Genomic DNA, 11,322 nt, shown 5'->3' on the forward strand with positions numbered 1-11,322 from the left:
CATTTGGAAAATTTAGAAAGGATAAATATTATAGCACATGTGACCGATCCTATATCCGAAGCATATGGGACACGATTCATGATGTCTCACATAAAGACCTGATACTAGATCAGTCTTTTGCTACAATATTTTTTTATTTGCCATGTTCTCAAAAATCGACTATGAAGAGGGATGCCGTAATCATAATCGAATTTGAGAACGCAGTATATATAGAATTTCCTTATGTTGAACCATTCCAACATAAAATTCATATATATATCCTTGACTAAAGATGATTAAAAAACTCAATATAAGCTTTTAGAATTGAAATGAAGTATAATTTCCTCTCCCTTAATTATAGCAAAACAACTTTTTCAACCCCTACAACATTACGAATTGAAACTTTTGTTTTTCTATAATTAACATTGCTAACTTGCAACACTAAACATAATAATCATGCTCCCACTAACACGATGATTATCAGCATAACACTTATGCTCCCACTAGCTCTGACATATTTCCAGAAATCAGCTGGACTTCTGAAATTTAGATTCATACACCCTTTCTTAGATAGCTCACATGTGTGTCTAAACAATTTCCAGAACTATGAAAAGGGATGCCGTAATCATAGTCTTAATTGTTTAGACCTTTGCCATTTCTCACAATCCATGTTAGTGTGTCGGTTAACCACACACGCTCCACTAACGACTTTGAGAATGCAAACATCACAATTGCTATCTACTTAAAATATTCTTAGTGAAAGCATTTCCTCACCATCATTTTCATGAATCGGAGAGAAACCTTATGACACTTAGATTTTATAGTGTATGAGTTTCTATCCATGTGAATTTGTCAAAACCATAATCACAAGACAAGGTTAGTGACAAATTAGCCTTACATGGATTGAACTTGTTCAATCTTAATTTCTTGTCACCTGGTAGCACAAGGCCCACCAATGCTTCCAAGCTGTTATGCACACAGTTTAGAACTAACAGAACTCATATGCATAGTCAACTTAATAGGAACAGACAGAGAAACAAGAATTATGTCAACTTAATAGGTTTCAAACCTTAAGTCGTGTGCTGGTGATAAAACTCAGGTTTTAAATCTTGAAATCCTTTCAGGATCTTTAAGACTCCCACTGTCCTCTTGACATATAAGTTTCCCTAGTCAAGAACCATTCCTTGACAAAACAAATATTCAAGGGATAGTACAGATTCTTATTAAGATAAACACTTCACACAATTGGTCTTAGTTGGTCTTTGTCTTATCCAAGACATCACAACTTACCAATTTCAAATGTACAGGAGTAGAAAACATTTGACACTACATTTGATAAGTGTTTTGAACCTTACTTTATGTCACTCAATGTTACAATCTTGGATTATGACTCTAAGAGTCGTTTTGGAACGAAGTATGATCCATCTTCTTGATTTTAACCATTCCAACAATTCATGACCCCTCTTCTTAGTCATAACAATGCACTAAGATGTCCTTAGAGTATGAATTTGTGATATGGTTTCATAATCATTAAGATGATCATAAAAACATGTATGATCCATCTTCTTGATTTTAACCATTCCAACAATTCATGACCCCTCATCTTAGTCATAACAATGCACTAAGATGTCCTTAGAGTATGAATTTGTGATATGGTTTCATAATCATTAAGATGATCATAAAAACATGATACTAAAGTACTCTCCCATCTTTTCAGATTTGAGAAACTTTTATCTTTCTGCCAAATTTGATTCATCTCATCCGTTCTGCCATACATTGAAACTTTTCCAATGTTACAGAATTATACTTAACCTTATAAGTGTAACCATATTTACTAATCTCTAGTAAATCATGACGAATTGATCTTTGTGGTGGACCTTGACCAGCACACACCCAGTGTACCTAATTCCTTAGTCCTTCAATTGACTCACATATGCATGTGATCAATGAATTAGTCTCAATTTTTTACAAAGATGAAAATTCTCATTCATCATACAATACAACTTGTATGATTCCAAGTTTCTTTCTAACTGAAGCTTGGGTGATGAGAACCTTTCCTCATTTGGTAAATTCAGACACTACCACATATGAGAGAATCAAACTCATATTTCCAATATTGCTAGAAACATACAAACATCAATTTCCATAAATGTCATTGTAAGGGGATATAATATAAAATAAACTAAACAAAACTTTTATTTCTTTATAAAATACGGAAAAATATTCCTTACAATGCATCTTCAAATGAAAACTATGATATTACATATTTCCTAGCAATCTATCATAAATTTTAAGTAGTAGCTCAAAAATCCGATCCTCGAACCATGCGATAGAAATCCATCTTCGTGATCAGATTCAGCACACTCTTATTTTAACCTTCCTTTTGCTCGATCCTGCTAAACATCAAGATGCAACCTAGTCACATCATGTAATAAGAATCAACAATTAGGAATTTTAACAAAGTTAGATAGTGGACTTACCTGAAGCCGAGTCAAACATTTTGTCTCTACTTGCTTTCAAATATTTCAGGTATTCAGGGCAGCTTCGCTTCCAATGTCCCTTCTCATGACAATAAAAACATATAAACTCTTTGGGAATGGTACACGAGACAATCACAGACTTAGCCTTTCCCTTTACCTTTTGGTCAACCGGGTTGACCAAGGCCGATCCCTTTCCATTGGGACGAGAAAGCTTTTCTGGACTTCCAATGTTACCATTGTCCATGTCCATGGAAGTTTGAGAATTAGACCTTCCATCAATAGTTGCTTGACCATTGCGCCAAATCATTGCTGATTCAGCAGCAACAAGCAAATAAGAAAGATCTATTAGGGTCATGTCTTGATCTGTCATATGGTAGTCTTTAATAAACTCACTATATGACTCAGGAAGTGACTGAAGAACCCAGTCAACAGCGAACTTCCTTGAAATAACAGCACCCAACATTCTCAACCTGTCTATGTGTGACTTCATTCCTAAGACATGAGTACACACAGGTCTTCCATCTTTATGTTTCATTTCTAGTAGAGCTTGAGTGATCTTGAACCTTTCAAGTCTTCGGGCTTGTGGGTCAGGGAGAATAAATGGAGGAGGTGGGGGGAGTGAAGCATGATGTTGAGGGACATCATCTTCAAGAAGAAAGCTTGTTTCAAGTGATTTGGGAAGATCATAGTTGTCTGAACCAGACATCTACAATGGGAGAAAATCAAGTTAGTTGATTCAAGTCCTTAATATAACACCCAATATGAAATATTAAGGCTAGGACCCAACACAATATTTTATAACTTGGAAGAGGGATGCCGTAATCCAAGCTATAAAATATTTAAAGGTAGGTGAATGACGATTCACCAATTTCCACCATGAAAAACGAAATAATTTATTAGGTTTTAATTGGATTTGAAACTCCTAGATCTTTTGAGATTCATTGAACTTTTCAATGGCATGTTTCAATCTCGATTGTGCCCTTCAGGTTTTGTGACTGGGATGCCGAGGATCAAAAAACAAGGTGTGAATAACCATGCAAACTCACTTGGTACCCTTAATATTATCACCTAATCGATGTGCCGGTTAACCACACACGCTCCACCGATCTATGATAAACATTAAGTCACCCTTCGTGATCCTTACTAGTCCAAGTTAGTGTGACGGTTAACCACACACGCTCCACCAACGACTTGGTAAGGTACAAAGTGTGAATTTCATGGGTTAGCACCATATTCACATTTTCCTAAAGTAACTAAGATTGGGAATTTATAAAAGGTTTAGTTACTTTATAATATTCATTATACTTTTAATGAGAATTTAAAGTCATTGTCCTACCCGTTCGGCTAACGACCCTCCACCGATCAAGGAAGCGGTGGGTGAGAATGGACACCCATTAAGTTGCCATTTTATAGGCAACAACCTTATACCCCCCTTATAGACCGGCTTCGTGAATGAGGCCTACTAACGGTAAAACGACTTGATCTTATACATATATATAATAATTAACCATTAATGTTATAAATAGTATAAGGGTTGAATTTTAACTTTTAAAACTCTAAGGGGTTGGAATTAAAGTTTATTAAAGTGTGTGAAACTTTACAAATTCCAAAACTTGAGGGCAAGTTTTGTAACTCTCCAAAACTTTTCATTTCATAACTTATGAATTAAAGGTTCATAAAAATGAAGACTCTTCATTTTATGTAACTTATGTCTTTTAAGTGTGTGTTTAAAAGAAGTGACCTTTGGATATCCATAACTTGAGGACAAATTATGGACTCCATTAAAACACATAAATGATCAAGAATTAATCCTAAACAATTCAGCAAATAATTCCTATCATCTTCTAAATTCATAAGAGCATGAACATGATTATCAAAGTTTCAAGAATTATATGAACACATACAAAGCATGAAATTTTGATATAAGCTATTGTAAATGGATTAGAACTACCATTACACCAACTAAAACAAGTTTTAAAACACCAAAACAGTTTAGGGTAATGTTTCTAGTCCATTTCCAGCAGCAAAAGTCGAAAAACTGCATTCTGAGGCTCCTACTCGCCGAGTGCACGAACCTACTCGGCGAGTAGGATGAGTTTACACATGAACTCGGCGAGTCCGCCCATGGACTCGGCGAGTTCATCAGTCAGACAGCAAAATATCGACTTTTTATCACTATTTTGCATCAAGTATCAAACAAACAAGCCTAGTCTCTGATACCACTGTTGGGTTTTGAGCATTCTAACACTTCCTAAGTGTACATGCAACCCTATTAAACCTTGGATCTATGTTTGTCTAAGATACATGCAAAATATTATTTTCCAAGGTTTATAACCTATCTAGCATGGCATGGGGTACTTTTAAACATAAAAGAACTAGATGAGTTACATACCTTTTGTTGATTGTTGATTCCTTGGAGTTTGAGAGCCAAGCACCAATAATGTGAATGCCTCAAATGGAAATCACAAATCACCACAAACTTGGAAAATGTATGAGAGAGTATACAAACTCTTGATTTTGGCCACCACACTTGCACACACATTAGTGTCTTTTTCATGCAACATAAGCTTGTTTATATAGTGTGCATGGTTAGGGTGAAACCCTAATAACCCATGTCTTTTCCTCTTCCAAGGATCCATGGGTTAAAAGCTCCATGGATCATCCATGGACTTCCACATAAGCTTAGCCCATTAACAAATGAGTATTAGCCCACACCATATAAATATAATAGCCCATGATTTAATTAGTCTTCCTTTTAATCACTAAATTAATTCATAATTAATTCAAGATTAAAACTAATTAAATAACATGACTTTATATTAATATATTATAACTTATAATATATTAATAAATCGTAAGTATACAATTCTCATAAAATTATCCATAAACAGTTTGGGTGAAGTGCAACCCAAATGGACCATGCCGGGTCGGGTCAAGTATATACCAAATAAGTTATGGACTTAGACACCTTATCCAACAGAACTATCATCTTAGCAGTATTCCAGTGTCTTCCCAAACCATTGAGAAACTAAAGGTTTGTTTCATGGTTGCTACGGATGGTGCCAGCATTAGATAACTTAGTGACTATCAGGTTGAACCTTTTGAAGGAGTCTTCCAAACTTTTGCCAGTATGAGCTTTGATATTGTTGAACTCATTGAGTGCAGTTGTGAGCTTCTTATCTTGAGCTTGTTCTGAGCCCTCATACAAGTTCTTGAGAACCTCCCAGATCTCTTTTGCTAATTTGCAGTTTATGATAATGTCGAAGTTGTCAGGAGCAACTCCACAAGAGATTTCATAAAAAGGAACAACATCATTTTCCATTTTATCGAGATCGTCTTTGGTGGGACGATTCATGACTGGTTGACCTCCTCCTAGTCTGGCTGTGGGGCCGTCGGTTTGAACTGGTGTAAGAATAGGGACATGTGGCCCTTCTTCTACATATCGACATACATCTCTACCAAGTCTCCTTAAGTATCTTTCCATTCTTTGAGACCAGTTATGATATTCATTTGCCACCAATATTGGGGCTCTATTTGAATCACCAACACTGTTGGAAACATTGAGAGATAATGCTTGTGCCATATTTCCTTGTTTTTTTTTAAGTTTTTTTTTGTTTTTTTAAGAAATGAGCTCCAGTGGTATAGATGGCCTTTTGAAAATCAGAGTTTTGCTTCAAAAAGCAACCACTTTGGCTCTGATACCAATTGTTGAGAGAAAAACTTGAGAAACACACTTGAACAAACGTTAGAACAAGTTTATATTGCTGAAATTAAAGTTAATCTCAAAGGATCATAAAGCTCAACAATAATATAAGTTAGAGTTAGATAGTTAGATGATTAGTTGCGGAAAGATAAGGAAATATAAAAGACAACAAGTATTCTATCAAGTATACACTTAAGTTGATTCTTAACAAGGAATGCAATCAGACCAAGTTAGTAAGTGAGATCAAACTTAGTGATTAAGTCTAGAAAAGACTTGCTCTTGAAGAGAGATTACGAGTTACGATTATATTTAGGTGATGAGGTAGTAGAGAGAAAGATGAGTGATAAGATTCAAGATGCGTAAGAGAGGTTTTTTCATTGAGCAATAGAGAACTCTATTTATAGAGTCTTGAAGATTACATACAACCTAATCTGTTTGAGTTGCCATGCGGGGCACTATGGATAAAAGAAAGTACTTATACAAGGAACAGATAAAAGACTGAATCTAAGAATTGATGACAATGACTGCGGTTGCTGATCTAACAGCGAGGTGAGATTGACTGCGATTCCATAAGCAACTTCGGATCTCTTTTAAGTTTAAGAGGGTCACTTTTAATGTTTCAACACACACACACACACACACACACACACACACATATATATATATATATATATATATATATATATACATATATATATATATATATATATATATATATATATATATATATATATATATATATATATATATATATATTGCTTGTTTTGTTATGGTTCTGTGCAGGAGGGTATATTGTGTACAGTTTGTATAAATATTGGACTGAAATAATGATACTCATGAAGTTGTTAAACACGCGGGTTATATCCGATTAGTTTTGTTGATCAGTGACCCGGTTGACGACTCAAGCGTATAAATATGATGTTGTCTGAGAGGACAATTCGTACACACACTGATATCGTCTTCTTTCTCTCGTCATTAGGGTTTCTAGTTCATCGTTTTTTACCTTCTGTTCTTAATATGTCATTCATGAGGTGTGTAGATTAGGTGAGTGATTTGTAGTGATGTTTTATGTAGAGAGAATAGTGTTTTATGTGTTGAGGTTTTGATTTGTAAGTATACTTGAAAACCTTCTGGTTCTTAATAAATAAGAACCGTTGATGTTGTATATTCATGTGTTTGTGTTTCTTTTGATTAACCAATTTAGTTAAGTGAGTAACAGCGTATAAAGTAAATATTGTGGCAATGTAATGGTTATTCTATATCAATTACAATATTTTTTTGTGGGAAATAATATTCTACATAAAGACTTAGTTATCTAAAGGATCCAAAAACCTGTCACATAGTTATTACTTCCATGAGATTGTTGTTGCAGAGATTTAGCAGGCTCTCGTTGTATTTCAAACACTACAGCAACCTATTGCTTATTTTCCTGTATTCCTTTCAAGTGTTTATCTGATGAGATTTAAGTTGCATATTTTAAAAATAAATAATTTCGATTTTATTTACAGGCACTATGTACCAGAACCTGACATTGAACAACAAGTGAAGAGTTTCAGAGCTTGTTGAGTTACACAAAGGCTCATCAACCCATAAATCATAATGGTTATTCTCTCTGAACTCCTCTCAGAAGGATCTTCATCTTCTTCATCAACTCGTAGTCATATTCCATCAGCTTATAGTGGTACTAAATATGATGTATTTTTAACTTTTAGAGGTATTGACACTCGTCATAATGACACCGATCACCTTCATAAGACCCTCATTGAGGCCAATATCAGTACCTTCTTGGATGATGAAGTGATTGAAACAAGGGAAGATTTGAAACTGGAATTGGAGACTACAATTAAGGCATATCGGGCTTCTATTATACTATTGTCTAAGAATTACTCTTCTTCAACATGGTGTCTCGCTGAATTGTTGCTTATCCTTGAGCAGCGTATGACATCCAACAATATTGTCATCCCCATTTTTATCATGTGGAGCCCACCCATGTCAGGAAGCGGCAAAGTAGCTTTGGAGATGCAATGGCTAAGCATAAACAGACAGTGGAGGCAAAGACAAATGGAAATAAAAGAAGTCAATGGGCTCAAAAGATGGACCAATGGAATAAAGCGCTTATAAAAATTGCTAATTTAAAATGAAATGATGTTTATGGAAGGTAATAACTTCCTATTTTCATAAACCTTTGATTTTTTTAGTAAACACATGAATGTCAATTCCGTCTTCTGCCTATGCTTTTCAGTATCATCAAATAGGCATATATTTCATGTATTAGGATGAAGAAAATGCAAAAAAGCGAATCCATGTATCCTGCTATGTGATCTCATTAACTAATACAGATATATAGATTAACCACTATGATAAATCTGACATGCTTCTGTGCATTTAGTGTTTTATTATAAGATAGTTCTTTAAGATAACCTATTTTTAATTATTTTAATATGTTTTTTTTAAACCAAATTTTGAATAGTTTGCTATGCATCTACTATCAATTACTTTAATATGTTCTTACTTATAAGTAGTAGTGGATAACCTAAAACTGGCATATTTTTTTAGACACACGCAAAACCACATTGATAGCTAAGTTTGATGGTCTTGTAGAAACATAGTGAAGTTAGTTGGCCCATTAGTGAAATTTTGACATTTTGGTAGACGTTTCTTTATCATACTTAAATATTTACGACCTTACACGTTAGATGCTTATCCTATATGGTTTTGATGTGAAGAAGTTAATTAAAAATACAGCTATGATATACTTTTAGTTTGGATCTTTGGATAAACTAAATCTCAAAATCTACTGTGTTAGTTTTGTGGATTGTGTTTTGTAACTCTTATTAAATAAAGTTTCAGGCTAGAAACAAAATTTATTGAAGAAATTGTGAAGGACATCCACCGTAGGTTACGTGTACCATTAAGCAGTGTTCGACAACAACTTATTGGGATGAGCTATGATGTTGACTTCGTCATTTCATGGTTGAAAGATGGATCCTCACATATGGTAGACATACTTTCTATTACGTGTATCGGCGGGATTAGGAAGACATCTTTAGCCATGTATGCATATGGGTTACATTGTAATGAGTTCAACAGAAGTAGCTGTATTGAAAATATCAATAGGAGATGTGATGGAAAGTTTAATGGGCTGCTTGATATACAAAAACAACTGTGCGATGACATTTCAAAAAAAGTTCAATTCAAGTTCATAATTCTTCAACATACACCTCAAATATAGAGAATGCATTAGCCAATAAAAGGGTCTTTCTAGTTCTTGATGATATCAGTACTATTGATAAGTTGGATGCATTACTTGGAAACAAAGGCTTTCATCCTGGAAGCAAAATTATAATAACAAAAAAGCAAAGATGGTTGACAAAGAGTTGTGCACTATTCAAAAACAAATATTAATCCCAAACATGTAAAACGCTTCCTTAAAGGATTATGTAACACTGAATCATGCCAACTTTTGTGTCCCCATGCATTCATGTGCAACCATCCCAAGGCAGGTTATGAAGAGGTGTTAGATAAGTTTGTGAAGTATTATCAAGGACATCCATTGGCTCTCAAAGTTTTGGGCAATTCGCGACATAATCGAGATGTAGCTTACCGGGAAGGATATATAGAAGGGCTAAAGAAAGAAACAAGTTCCGGTATAAATAATATCTTGAGAATGAGCTTTGATTCTTTGCCATCCAACAACGATAAGGACTTGTTCAAGCATATTGCTTGTTTTTTTTGGAATAGATAGAGATGTTACTAAAACGGCATTAGAGGCATGCAATATAAACACTAGATCCGGAATCACAAATCTCATTGACATATGCCTACTTAGTATTGGATGCAATAATGAATTGAAGATGCATCAATTAATTCAATAGATGGTAAGATTCGAAGTATGTCAAGAATCACTTAACAAGCCATGGAAGCGCAATCGATTATGGTGTCATGAGGAGTCGTTTAAAGCATTGAAGAAAGAAAAGGTAAGAGCCTTTGTAACCATGTATAGTCGTCAGTAGTGTGCACATTTAAAGTATTTTGTATTGTCTAATTTTTGTTAGGTTTTGGTTCTTCTTAGGGTAAGGGAAATATTATAGGCCTTGCTTTAGACATGATAATGGTTGAGAAAGAAATGTCGGGTGCATCGTTTGAGCTGAAAATAGATGTGTTGATTAACATGGATAATCGGATGCTGCTACAACTCAATTATATGCACATGAATGGTTCTTTTGAAAACTTTCCAAAAGAGTTAAGATGCTTATGCATGCATGGATACCTTTTAAATTCTACACCTTTGAATTTACCAATGGAGAATCTGGTTGCTCTTGACATGTCATATAGCAATATTGAATCATTTGTCATTTGTGGTAGTAATCCACGACATGAAAGAGAAAAATGGTAACTCATCTTCATTTATTATTATTCCATGTTGATTTGGTGAAATTCACTAGTACTCTGACTTATCCCTATTTCAGCAGTTAAGTGGATCATGCTTAAACACACAAAATGGTACTTGGATCATTGAAGATTCTTAATTTTAGTTTCTATAAACAACTTCGTAGTCTAGGTGGCTTTGACCAACTCCTTGCACTTGAGAGATTAATAGTTATAAATTGCATTGGTTTGCTTGAGATTTGCAATTCAATTGAGAAATGTATTAAACTTGTCTTCATTGATCTGAGCTACTGCAACAAGCTTGAAAATCTACAAAAAAATCATATGCATGTTAAGGAATGTTAAAATAATGTTTCTAGATGGTTGTAATCTTGGGGAATCACGAATCAAGATTAGGGATATGGATTCACCAGAAATGCTTAAGGCTATCAACATTGACATAAATACAGGAACCTCTTCCTCCAACTTTGTAGGTGCTATACCAAGTCATTTGAAGTTCTCTGCATTTTCTTTACCTTATTCTTTAGTAACTTTGTCAAATGAAAATAATAATTTGTCTACTAAATCCTTTCCCATGGACTTCAGTTGCCTGTCCATGCTAAAGGATTTATTATTGGATGATAATGTTATCGATTCCATACCCATTTGTGTGACAACCCTTCCTAGGCTTGAGATGCTTAGTATTGAAGACTGTAAAAATTTGAAGTCAATCGAGCATCTTCCTCATACACTCACAGAGTTGTTGGTATTTTCTTTTGATGGTCCCTATAT

General features: G+C 34.5%; 1 protein-coding gene across 1 annotated transcript; it reads left to right on the forward strand.

The window, feature by feature from the left end:
* The first annotated feature begins 7,761 nt into the window (after nt 1-7,761).
* On the forward strand, nt 7,762-10,558 carry LOC145125732 (disease resistance protein RPV1-like). Its single transcript, XM_079061156.1, has 4 exons — nt 7,762-8,213; nt 9,013-9,349; nt 10,038-10,139; nt 10,235-10,558. Exons 1-4 carry the CDS (start codon nt 7,762-7,764, stop codon nt 10,556-10,558), a joined length of 1,215 nt encoding a protein of 404 aa, XP_078917282.1.
* The last annotated feature ends 764 nt before the right edge of the window (nt 10,559-11,322 follow it).

Source organism: Lactuca virosa, chromosome 1 (genome assembly GCF_052849685.1).
Source record: "Lactuca virosa cultivar CGN04683 chromosome 1, Lactuca_virosa_CGN04683_v6, whole genome shotgun sequence".
Taxonomy (NCBI): Eukaryota; Viridiplantae; Streptophyta; class Magnoliopsida; order Asterales; family Asteraceae; genus Lactuca; species Lactuca virosa.